At 41.0% G+C, this 12,612-nt stretch overlaps 1 protein-coding gene across 5 annotated transcripts in view; it reads right to left on the reverse strand.

Moving 5' to 3' along the window:
• FNIP2 (folliculin interacting protein 2) overlaps positions 1 to 12,612 on the reverse strand; it is a 136,548-nt gene that overhangs the window by 62,239 nt on the left and 61,697 nt on the right. For 2 of the 5 annotated variants that reach the window (XM_028104363.2, XM_028104362.2), the window contains exons 2-7: positions 8,538 to 8,664; positions 5,750 to 5,881; positions 3,314 to 3,414; positions 3,133 to 3,204; positions 1,046 to 1,146; positions 782 to 871 (exon numbers count right to left, since the gene is read on the reverse strand). In XM_028104363.2, the coding sequence (XP_027960164.1) occupies positions 782 to 871; positions 1,046 to 1,146; positions 3,133 to 3,204; positions 3,314 to 3,414; positions 5,750 to 5,881; positions 8,538 to 8,664 (623 nt within the window). Of the gene's footprint in view, positions 1 to 781; positions 872 to 1,045; positions 1,147 to 3,132; positions 3,205 to 3,313; positions 3,415 to 5,749; positions 5,882 to 8,537; positions 8,665 to 12,612 lie in introns of those variants that run through there. The other 3 variants (XM_028104365.2, XM_028104364.2, XM_028104366.2) reach the window with 2 other exon arrangements.

Consider the following 12,612-nt stretch of genomic DNA (forward strand, 5'->3'; position numbering starts at 1 on the left):
AAGCATGTTTATTTTCACAATTTTAAAGAGAGCATATAAACATCTTATCCTCACTCTAAGTAGGTGGGAGGGTGTCAGTTTCTTGGTGCTTAGCATATTTCCAGCTACAAAGAACAGAATGAAGAATACCATTTGCCATAAACATAACCTTTAATGTTAGTAGTGAAGATTCCCTACACTTGTTAATCATGCCAGACTACAACAGACATTCAACAGCTTTAGCTAGCAAGGCCAGTTAGATCTCAGAATTTACCTACCCAGAGAGACCGAGATGATTATACCTGTAAAGAACCTAGAAACTATGTTTAAACTACTTAAATGCTAGAGAGAGAGAGAGAGAGAGGGATGAGGAAGAAAAGAGAGAGAGAGGTAGGTCTTCCATGCTCTTATTAGAGTGACTTTTGAAGAAAACTCTGTGCAGGTAAGGACGCAGGTGAACAAATGGATAAAGATATATACCACGAGAAAGGGAAACAGCCATTCAGAGCAGCAGAAGAGGCCCAGGAAAATCAGAAAATATAATCCTCTTAGAAACACTAAGGGCTCATTTCAGATCAAAATCAGCTTACACTGGGGTATTAGCAAAGACATTTACAATAGAGGTTCTTTGGTGGAATTTTCAAAACACCATGAACTTGGCTGCATTTGAAACTAATAATCTCAAGAGCCCCTTGGATTTCTTAGAGAGGCACCAAAAAGGATTTTTTTTCCCTAAGAACCTGCAGAGGACTTATTATTAATGTATGTGTGGGTCACACTGTACTCAGCATTCCACACAAACCTGCAAAGAAAGAAGCACTCCGGGTGAGCCGGAGAGGTCCTCCTTCAGCTACGCCCTGTAGCAGTTTGCTGCCGCATGCTTGCAGCGGACCTAGAGACAGGGGCACACACAGGAGGGCAAACGAAGTACACACACAAAAATAAACACGGATTAAAGATGATGCAAAAAAAAACAAAACAGCACAACAAACTCAAATAAAGCAAAACACACACCCACAATAGTGGTATTGGGAAAGAAAGAGCCCAGTTACATGGAGGATTTTACCTAGGTTACTCCCAGTACGACAAGGACCCAAATTATTCTGATTTGTGTTCAGTTTTCCCAAATTAGGATCCTGGTGGATGTATTCAAAGCTGTCTTGCAAGCTAAATCCGGAGAGGGGAAGGAAGGGAGAAAGAGAAGAGGGGGAAAAAAAAAAATCAAGAGACAAATAAAGCTGTTTTCTAACAAACTCTCAAACATAGACAACTTACCAGCTGCCCAGACTGTTCTTTATAAATGAATAAAGTCTTACATGTAGCAAAGGAAACCAAACTTCAGGGGAATTTGTTGGAGGAAAAGACAAGAAAAGCTTTTTGGAGGCAGTCCAACCTATAAAACTAAACAATGCTTTCCTAACAGTTTCACGTTATAAAATGGGGCGTTAAACTCTAACCAATTTTGATTTGGTGACAGACAGCTAGGATACTGCTATTCATTTTTAAATTGTGCTTCAGTAACTGATACCCAAGATGTTGCCATTCATTTCAAGGGTAATTTCACATAAACCTGCAAAATGAAATTCATCTGAATTCTTAGTTAACATCTACAAGCAATTTGGCAACTCTTTTCAGCAGGATGATAGAATAGAAATTATTATTCCTATAGGAGTTTGACTTTGCAACATCTAAAAAGTTGAGTTACTCATAAACACAAATGTGAGAGAAGCAGATTTTAATAATTTACTTGATTTATTAGCTAGTAAAATAAATATCAAGACTTTGAGGGTAGGGCGCCTGGGTGGCTCAGCTGGTTAAGCAATTGCCTTCGGCTCAGGTCATGATCCTGGAGTCCTGGGATGGAGTCCCACATCGGACTTCCTGCTCAGCAGGGAGTCTGCTTCTCCCTCTGACCCTCCTCCCTCTCATGCTCTCTGTCTCTCATTCTCTCTCTCGCAAATAAAAAAAAAAAAAAAAAAAGACTTTGAGGGTAATACAGCATAATGAGGCCAAAATAATTTTTACTTAAATCTGAGCTCAATATTCTATTATAGGGAATTAGTGTAATAACTGAAAGAGTCTGAAAAAGAATCTCTCACAAGAGAAAAAAAAATCATTCCCATAAGGGCTTAGGTAACGCCAGTCCAATGTTAAATGCTTAAACAAGTTAAAATCAGGGACGCCTGGGTGGCTCAGTCAGTTAAGCATCTGCCTTCGGCTCAGGTCATGATCCCAGGGTCCTGGAATCGAGTCCCACATCGGGCTCCCTGCTCAGTGGGGAGCCTGCTTCTCCCTCTGCCTGCCACTCCCCCTGCTTGTAAACACTCTCTCTCTCTCTGGCAAATGAATACATAAAAGCTTAAAAAAGAAATCAATTAAAAAAGAAAAGTTAAATTCATTATTTTGTTGAAGAGTAAGCAGAGTTACTCAGTGGTACAGAAATTTACAAAGGAAAATATTTTTAATTTCCCAGGAATATAAAAAAGAACAGCCTTCATTTGACCCCTAAGAATACCCCTTTAATTTATAACAAACTTCTTTCAAACTTACCAAAGTATAACAAATGTTTTTGCTTTATTCAAAAATGAAGCATATGAACTATTTCTGCTTGAAAAGTTCAAAATACATGAATAAAAGTTAAGTTAGACACATCAGTATTCTCAGTCTACACAAAAGTATAAAATTAGAGGAAGAAAAAAACTCAAAAGGAGCGAAGATCAGAAGAGTGCACAGCCTAAGTACCTATCAATCAGAGAGGCCACACTGATGGCTGAAGAGATGGTGAGCACATATGACCCATCCTGCCATACATATGCCTAGCAGCCTGGAAAAACTCACCACGTACTTCATTCCTTTAGAAATAAATTAACAAACTAACCAGCAGGTTTTTTGTTTTTCTTTTTTTAAGATAAAATAATGTTGGAAAATAAACAGTCATTTCTCTTTAAGGCCACCTGATAAAGTCAAAGGCCTTTTCATACTCATTATGTACAGGAAAATGGCCACTTTTAAAATCCCTTTGTTAATGCGGACCCTTCCCACTTCTCATTTCCAAAAGAATGTATGGCCCTGGAAGAACTACTCTAGCCAGAAATAGCCACTTAAAAAAAATAGGGGAGAGGGGGAAAGACTGGTACAAAATCCCACACTTACTTATTTGTACTCCCACAGAAGCTGCCCATTCTAGCAGAGAATACCTTACTAATCATCAGTTGTGGAGGAGAACTGGAAGAAGACAAAAAAAGGGCGGGGGGGGGGAGATGCATTTTGAATTAAGAAGCCAGTATCACCATTCCATTTCTCCCAACTAGTAGAAAAAGAAGCTCAAACTCACCGGATATAGTGTATCTTTAAAGTGGAGCCTTTATAACTCATTGCGACTGAGCCAAACATCATTTCCCCTAGCATGTTGACATCAGAAGCTGGTCTTGTGTACTGCCACACAGGAAAGAGACCAAAACCAAAGTTACTATGTGGCACAACGTGATGTGTAATGCAACAGAAAATAACGCTTATTTATCTATGGGTCCGTCTTTAGTGTAGCAGGTAACTAAAATTCAAAGCAGAAACTGATCATCTTAATCTATAATGGTGATTGGCTATTTATCCCTCCAAATTATTACTTGTGTTCATGATTTCATCTTTATGCACAATATCTCCATACAGGATCGCAGTGTCTCAGAAGGGATCATTCTTAATCTTGTTATGAAAAACAAAGATTTTTCATTATAAATGGAGACATTTATAAACTCTACAGAGAAAGATTAAGTTCTGAAAAAAAAAAAAAACAGGGTAACTCTTCTCTTGGTACCAAAAATACATCCTGAAAAGAAAAACAGTTCAATACTATTCACCTAAATAATTAACAGTGTTGAATGAAAATGCCAATTGGCTCAGGGAGAGTTTTTGTGAGGGTCCAAAATGTAACAGATGGTCTGATACCTTGAAAATTTTACCAAAAAATATTTCAAAAATATTTGACCCCTCTAGCTTCTGACCGGTCTTTCTTGTCCCTTCGGTCATCCACAAGGGTAGGCCTGAGCTACCTCCAACTTTCCCAAGTCTCATTTGCTTAACCTACTGTAGCCTCGTCTACTCAAACTGCCCTAGTGATATAGCCTCTGCCTTCCAGTCAAATCCAGTCAAATCCAGTACACTTTCCAGTTTGCTTTCTTAAACATCTCTGCCAATAGCTGCTGCTTTTATCTACTTTCCTTTTTGAATCTCTGCTTTCTTAGATCATCCCTTGAACAGGGATGTTCCTCAGAGGGCACTCCTAGTCACCGTCCACACTCTCAACCACTCTTGGGATTCTGGTTATTCTTTATGTAGGCATACCTCCCACATCTTAATCTCTAGGCCTAGACCCCTCCCTGAACTCTAGAATCCTATATCCAAATGCATTCATTCACATATCATAACAATATATTATTACATATCATATATGTTATATGTAATACGTATTTTATCACATATGTGTAATGGTAATGTATTATTAGGATATGATGCAGGCACCCCAGCACAGCCTGACCAAGACAACCATCTCTCTCTGACCCAGCCCATCCGGTGCCAGATTCTCTGCTAGTATGCTTTCCACCCAAGCAAAAACATGGGAATTGTTCTTAACTTTCTCTTCTCAATCTTTTTTTTAAACTCCAAATCCACACACACACACAAGTACATGCACACACAAATGCACATATACACTCCTACTTAGACATGTTTACAGAGAAGGAAAGAGAAACATAAATCTATCAGCCTTGTTTAACTAGGCTCCCCTCTGTTTGGTTATAGCTCACGCCAACCTCTTCTCACTACATGCAGACAGAAACCAACTGTCTTTCACATTTTTTATTAATAACTTCCACCCACCACCTGCATTTTGTAATCTGCTTTTTCTTGGGGTACAAGGTCTACATGCCAACTGTAATTCTCAACTAGCTGAAAATTTCACTGTATATTTTTTTAATCACCAACTGCCTTGAGACCCAGGAGCACTGTGAAATAAGCGCAAACGCAGGGCCCAATCCTGAACATGAAATTAACAAAGTTCCATAGACCAATGGCTGCTGGCAATTTACCTGGCTTTGCTTTTCCAGCAACATGGAAAATTCCAAGAGTCAAAAAAAAAAAAAATGATACATCCTCCATTAGTTTACACCCTCCTGCTCTTCAGTACTTATGAAACATTTCTTCCCTTATGTCTAGTACGCCAATATTTTTCAATAACCCTAATCCCTATCCTCTACTGCCTTACACACACACACACACACACACACACACACACACACACACACACACACCTGCTACCAGCCCTGTATCCCTCACACTCAAGTTACATCTTGCCCTTTCTTTCTCCTCCTAAACACGGTTCTCTTCCTCCCGACTGGCAAGTGCTATTTTCTTAGGATGCCCATATACATTCTCAGAATCCTTGAAATTCTTAAAACAAAACTGGAAAATCCGTGCTTTTTCATCAGGTTCGGGCAACAAAGGAAGCAAAACAGAAGGGTTTACCTCGTTTGCAATATTTCTTCCTCATTCAGTATGTATTATACTGGGTCACCTCGCCTTCATTATAGTTTTTATCAAGAGACAAAAGCCGAAGTGTGAAAACAGCACTGACATGAAACATCTAAGAGCACATCTTCGAATACGTATGCTCATGTTCCTGGAGTAGGAGCCTCAAGCAAGTATTCTTCCTTGTGGAGAAATTACAGTAAATGGTTTCAGTCCCAGGGGCTGTGGGACATGGCAGGGACGGTTTTACCTGGTACTTTGGGAGCTGCTCCTTGGCGTGCTGTAGAGATCCCCCGGAAGAGCTCTGGGATGAGAGGCTGCCGCCGCCGCCACTGCCCTGACAGCACTTGGCTGCCAGTTTAATAGGGGCATCCTCTGATTTCTGAGGAGACAGGCAAGGTAAGCACTGCTAAGTGTGTCGGGCTCCCACAACACGCTCTTCACTGGGCATTTCTTTGTTAAATCACTCTGTTATGTTGTGCCTCAGTTGCACAGAAAACCAGAAGCTTTCTTCCCCTTCTTGCTGAGGACAAAAAATGTGCTTCCCGGAGTCTATAGTATCTGGGAAGGAGGCACGCGGAAGAAAGGTAACTGGACAGAAGACGGGAGTTATGTAGTGTGAATATTCTCAAGTAATTCAACTGCTATTTATGTTTCAATTCCTGTCTTGAAATCGTCAGTGAGAGCTGATCTCTGGGTTATTAATGAATCTGTTAGTACTGTGGAGAGTCATAATCTATAAATATTGACGTGGAGAAAGAAATTGCTTCAAATTTAAAATTTTACCGGGCAAATGGAACTAAGTAAGAAAGCAAAATTACTAATTTGGAAAGTCTGAGTCTGTATTTTTAATGGCACACCTTCTCTAGCACTCCTCTAAAGGTAACAGGAGAGAAAATCATGAGGTCGAATTTGTGAAAGATGAACCAAAACTCTGAAATAGGAGCTCCTGTGAATTATACATCATGTGATGGAAAAGTGACCTCTAAAGGTTAGGGGTAATAGAAGATTATCTACTATATATTCCCTAAATAGAGTTATGACAGTGACATAAAGGTATAAAGACAGTACCCCTTTACTAATTTTGCCCTTCCTCCTACAACAAAACATATTACTCCCTACAGAAGCAACCTGTGCCACCTATGACGGGTTGTTTCTAGTCTGTCGGAGTCCTACTTGCTTTTCTGTGGGCAGCTTTTGCTTGGAAAAACATGAATGCAACTGCAGCTTATCTAATCTCCAATGTGACAGTCACATTGGTGGTCTAATGCAAATGCCAGCAGTCATGTGCTTGATACAAACTCATGAGGTCTTGTGCTTGCCAAGGGAGTGGGGGGCTGAAAATGGGAAAAGAATGTAAGGAAAACACACACTGTGCTGGTCCATAATAGCCACTCCTGCAGCGATGGCACTCAAAGTCATCCTTGGTCATTCCCGGGTATTGGGCACTCCTTCAACACCCTCTTCAGCTCTAGCTGTTACTTAATACCACTTAAACCAGAAACACAGCCCCTCAGGGAGCCTAAAGTAACACTAAGTCCACACCTGCCTCACGGACTGCTCGACCCTCTGGCTGGGGTACAACATACTGAGCAGTCTATAATTGGAGCTAATACCTGGTACGTGAATAGAGCACTCTTTTTTTTTTTTTTTTTTTTGGACTCTTTTTGTAGCCTTGGGCAAGTTATGAACCCCTCTGGCACTAGCTGCCTTCTCGATTAAATGAGTACTTCCAGACTCCAGTGTTATCACTGCTCTCATATCGATATGCCAAAATTCCAGTTCCTTTTGGAAACCAGTGAGAATTTTTCTCCACCTGTTACCAAGAGGAGCCCTAGTGATGGCGTGCGGGTGTCCCACTAAACTACCTGTGAAAGGCCTTCAGGGAAACAGGAAACAATGTGGGAAATCAAGGGGACCATGTCCTGTCCACCAAAGGGTGAAGTGCCGGCTCACCTCAACTTTGATACAAATCTACCATTAAAGCCTACAGGTGAATCACTTGAGAGATCCCTCCCCCACCCCCAACCTAACAAGCCCAACAACTACTGTAATGATTAGCTACCTGGCAGACTTCCACTTTAAAGCACTATGGAATCTACTCAGCCAAACTGCCTTTAACCAAATACTTCCTTCCTGCAGAAATGATCTTTATCAAAAGCAGGAAAAGAGCCCCTTGGCCCTGATGAAACAAAGGCCGTGAAATAAACTATTCATTTACTTAGCTACACATTCTATGAACTGCCAGAATTTGGTCAGTATAGATAGCAAGGTATTGAACATGAAAAGAATGAAAAGTCTAAAGGTGACAACTTAGAAGTATCCTGGGTTGATGTCCAGAAGACTGAGGGAGGACTGGATCCAGACACGTGACCTGATAACGTTCCTGTTCTGGCTCTAAGGGATCAAGGGCTATTATGTCCTCACTTTACCCATCCCAGATCCCCCACGCCCCACCCCAGAACACCATCACCACCACCCTGCTCTCCACTAAAAATAGGAAATAAATAAAGCTGCCTTGGTCAGATGGATTTGAGAAGCACTCCCTTTTGAAGATGAAAGTGTATGTTAGCATACTGAAGTCCTATGGTAAGGAAAGCTATTTAATTTTGTTTAACCTAGTGCAATGTAATACCTCTTATTATCTATGTGAAATACTAGACAGAATGATCTATTAACTTCCCTTCAGGTTAACACTTTATGAACTTTAGAGTTCTCAGATTCCCTATTGCACAGCACATGTTTGGCATCCAAATACTACTGAATTGCAACTCACCAGCAAATTTACCTCTAGTAATGTTTATAGTACACTACTGAGCATCTGTCATGATTCCTTGATAACAGTTTCACCTGTGTATATTAATAAGAGTACAAATGCAGCAGGGTGGGGTGGCGGAGAGCCTTTCTGTTTCTTCTGAACCATTAATGATACTGTACAATACAGCCCAAAGAGAAGATTATGAATTAATAAATGATTGCTCAGAGGGGTGGTTAACAGCACAAATAAAAAAAGATGAAAGCAAACCTGCATTTCATACCTGGGTTGCCACCTCCTCAGTCTTGTGAACTGCTTTAGAATCAAACAAGACTTGTCTGCCTCTCCTTTCGCAGTCCTGGTAAACTATCAGGCGGATCTCATTCAAGTCCAACTCCGAACATGACCAACTGTGGATTAAACAGGGAGAAAAATTTACATTATCCACAACACTTGGAATGATCGTGGAGAGCTAGGTTTCCCAGCCAGTGCACCTATGTGCAGCAGAAGGCCACAAGGGTGCAGAGATGATGACCCCGTCACACCCTCATACCCAGGGGCAGATAGCCTCGTCTGTGGGCTCAGATGGGCCATACAAGTATCACCAAATGTCCACGACAAAGGTTGGGAAGATCTCCTTCCAAAGCCACTCTGGGCAAAGACAGCCACCAGAAATCACAAGGATGTGTAGAGAAAGCTAAATTTGGATGCCTGCATTCTGGGATGGCACACCTGATGTACAGGACTGTTCAAGCTTCTGTGTTACTGGTCAGGGAACCATTTGGAGCAAGTGAGCAGGGCCTTCTCTCTTCCTCTCCCACCCACCCAGGCTCAGGTTAAATGGAGTGGAATGACATATCCTAAAATTTAGAACTTTCCTCTATTATAGCTGGCTCTGATAAAGAAGTTTTGAAAACCCAGTGCAGGGGCGCCTGGGTGGCTCAGTTGATTAAGCGTCTGCCTTTGGCTCAGGTCATGACCCCAGGGCCCTGGGATCGAGTCCCGCATCGGGCTCCCTGCTCAGTGGGGAGTCTGCTTCTCCCTCTACCCCTCCCTGCTGCTCATGCTCTCTCTCAAATAAATAAATAAAATCTTAAAAAAAAAAAACAAGTGCATCACTGTAGAGAATCTGAATTGCTAACAATAACAATCAGCAATAAAGGAAGCATGCCTTATTCCTGTTAAAAAGAAAACCACAGGCCCAAAATGGTGTCACTGAAGCCAAGTCACCAAATCAGGACTTAACACCTAACTTAAACACAGTTTCAACCTCCCCTAGAAATACAGTATTAACCAGTCAGGAATTGCTGACCAACATGAGGTAGTCTGTCACTTGGGCCTTCTCCAGGCCTAAAGAAGATGAGGTAATGTGCCTAAGACCCTTGTCCTTGCCCCTGAGGGAAAATGACCTAGCCTGAAACAATCCTTTCTTTTCTTTTGCTATTAACTCCTTGCTCCATCCTCCTTCCCGTAAAAACCGTCCATTCTGTACAACTCCTCAGAGAACCCCTCTACTTGCTGGATGGGATGCCGCCCATTCATGAATTGAGTAAGAGAGCCAATTAGAACTTCAAATGTACTTGGTTAAATTTTTGTCCTTTAACATTCCTAAGTAAAACCAAAAGTTGCTGGGATAAAACTGCTCTAAACCTAAGTTTGTTCTTGAGTAATGAATGAAGTGAGAATGGAGAACTATAAAAAGGGTAATCATTTAAAATGCACTGCTTTGGGGCACCTGGCTGGCTCAGGTGGTAGAGCCTGTGACTCTTGATCTCCAGGTTGTGAGTTCAGGTCCCATGATGGGCAAAGAGCTTACTTTTAAAAAATTTAAAAAATGAATAAATATAAAACGCACTGCTTTGGATATTTTCAGTTATTAGTCTGTTGATCCATTCAACACATATTTGTATGCCCACTATGATTCAGGCACTGCGGTCCTGATGCTAGATATTCAGCAGTTAACTAAACAGACCTGTCCCTATCCTCACAAAGAACGTGGTTTAGTGGGGAATACTGGGCTAATAATGATATGAATACGTAACTACAGATTGTCCTAAATGCAGAAAGGAAAAGTAAAGGAGTCTCATATTTTCAGATCTGAGGAGCAGGGAAGTCCCTAAGGATTTAAGGAAGTGAAGCAGGCATCTGGCTGGCTCAGCTGGTAGAACATGTGACTCTTAATCTTGGGGTCTTGAGTTCAAGCCACATGTTGGGTGTAGAGCTTAATAAGAAAGCAAAAAACAAACAAACAAAAACAAAAAACAGAGGATTTAAGGAAGTAACATTTAAACAGGCTTAAAGAAGTAAGAGTTAAAGAAAGAAAATGTGAGGGGCTCCTGGGTGGCTCAGTCAGTTAAGCATCTGCCTTTGGCTCAGGTCATGATCCCAGGGTCCTGGGATCCAGCCCCAGACTGGGCTCCCTGAACAGTGGGGAGCCTGCTTCTCCCTCTGTCCCTCCCCCCTGCTCATGCTCTCTCTAATAAAAAAAAAAAAAAAAAAATCTTTAAAAAAAGAAGAAAGAGTGAGAATGAAGAACAGGATAGGAAGAGGGAAGTACATGGTAAGATGTAGAAGAGAAAGGAAAAAAAAAAAGGCCAGAGAAGAGGAGCTCAAGAGGTAGGCTGGGAAGACAGGCAGGAGCCAAGATCATACCCTAAGTGCAACAGGAAGTCAAGATGAACAAAGACTGATAAACTCAGATCTATACTTTTTTAAAAAAATTCAACCTGGCTCCTCTAAGGAAAACAGGGGTGGGGGAGAGATCAAGACTAGAAGCAAGAAGGCTAGACAGAATTTCTTATCAGAGTTCAGGTCTTTAGTCAGGAAGGTGAGAGGGACAGCAACTGATGTAGAGAAAAGCAAACAGATCCTGGAGGTGGGTTCAGCAGGGGGCAGAACCGCTAAGACTTAGCAGTGGGATGCAAGGGTGATGGGGGCAAAAGGAGTGCTACCTACCTAGAGAAAGCTGTGGAAGGAGGAGGAGCTCCCCAGATATGGATGATAGAAAGTTAGGGAGGCAGACTAACAAAAGCAAACTGAAATACTAAGATAATCAACTACAGGGAAGTCAGATACATCTGGATTCCATTTTTTCATCAGCACAATGAGAATATTAATGCCAACCTCACAAAGCTGCAGTGGGAATTAAATATGTAAAGTGTTTCACATAGAGGCTGACATGTGGTAAGGGCTCCAAAATGTTACTAATTACTTAAGAGAATTGTTAATGGTACAATTAAAAAAAAAAAAAAAAACTGCTACAGTGTCTGGTACCCAACCACAAGTTGTGCGTTATTGGCTCTTTCCTTTTTCAGGCAGTGGTAGTTAATATTGAATATATTCTTTCAAGTTAGCAGATTAGTTTTCTTAAATCCCAGCCCCCAAAAATAGAAAGTTCTGTTCGTACCTTCTTATAACAACCTATGTTCTAAACTACCATGTCCGGCATCCCTTCCTCCTGATTTTGATAACAACATGGCAAGTTTATTTTGGAAATCATTTTCTTCTCTCTCGGTCCACAGGTCGTCTGTGATCCAGTCCTGGCCAATCAGACCCCCAGCTAGGCTGTGAAAGCCAATCCCCAAACTCAGATGCTCGGCTGGCAAATGATAACCCTGTTTTTTGCCGTTATGATGTGAGAGCCTATCTCTGAAAATGAAGTCAATGTGGAGGAAAGCAGAGGTAAGCAATGGAGTGAGATAGATTCTTGTGGGCAATCGAGGCTGGCTGCTTCCGAGAGAGCACTATTCCTGGAGTTAGTTTTCTGTCACTTACAACCCAAAAAGTCCTGATGACTGTCCCCAAACCCCTACATTTTAAAATTACACAAAGTTCGAGTCCTACACCGGATATAGAGATTACTTAAAAAAACCTTCAAAAAAAAATAGCCTCCAAAATTATTAAAACATAGTACACAGGCTGAAGTTGTTGAAAGCGAGAAAGCAAAGAGGGTTTGTCCTTTTTTCTTGTTTGACTTATTTTGCCCCAACAATTACACTTTGCCAAAATAGCTTTATAATTTATGAAGCAAGTTGTTCAATCCTTTTGAGGGGTAACCACAACTCCAACCTCAAACTGAGGACAGCCTGACTAGAAAAGCCGAGATTTTAATGATCATACCACCTTATTAAATGTGTCATGCTATTTTTCCAATTTTAAAAGAATGGAAATAAAAGATAAGGAAAGGGAAATTGCGTATGTTAAACTGTCTAATTTTTTGACCCAAATACCTTAAAAAGGTATGTTTTATAAAATATATGGCAAACTCCACTCTCCTTCTTCCATATGAATATTGTCTTATTTAATACCTAATTAAAATCTTGTCAGCTGTCATTACTAGTATTAGTAGAGGAAATTAC

Source organism: Eumetopias jubatus, unplaced genomic scaffold (genome assembly GCF_037043125.1).
Source record: "Eumetopias jubatus isolate StellerSeaLion01/CBP00866 unplaced genomic scaffold, mEumJub1_p1.0 scaffold_2, whole genome shotgun sequence".
NCBI lineage: Eukaryota > Metazoa > Chordata > Mammalia > Carnivora > Otariidae > Eumetopias > Eumetopias jubatus.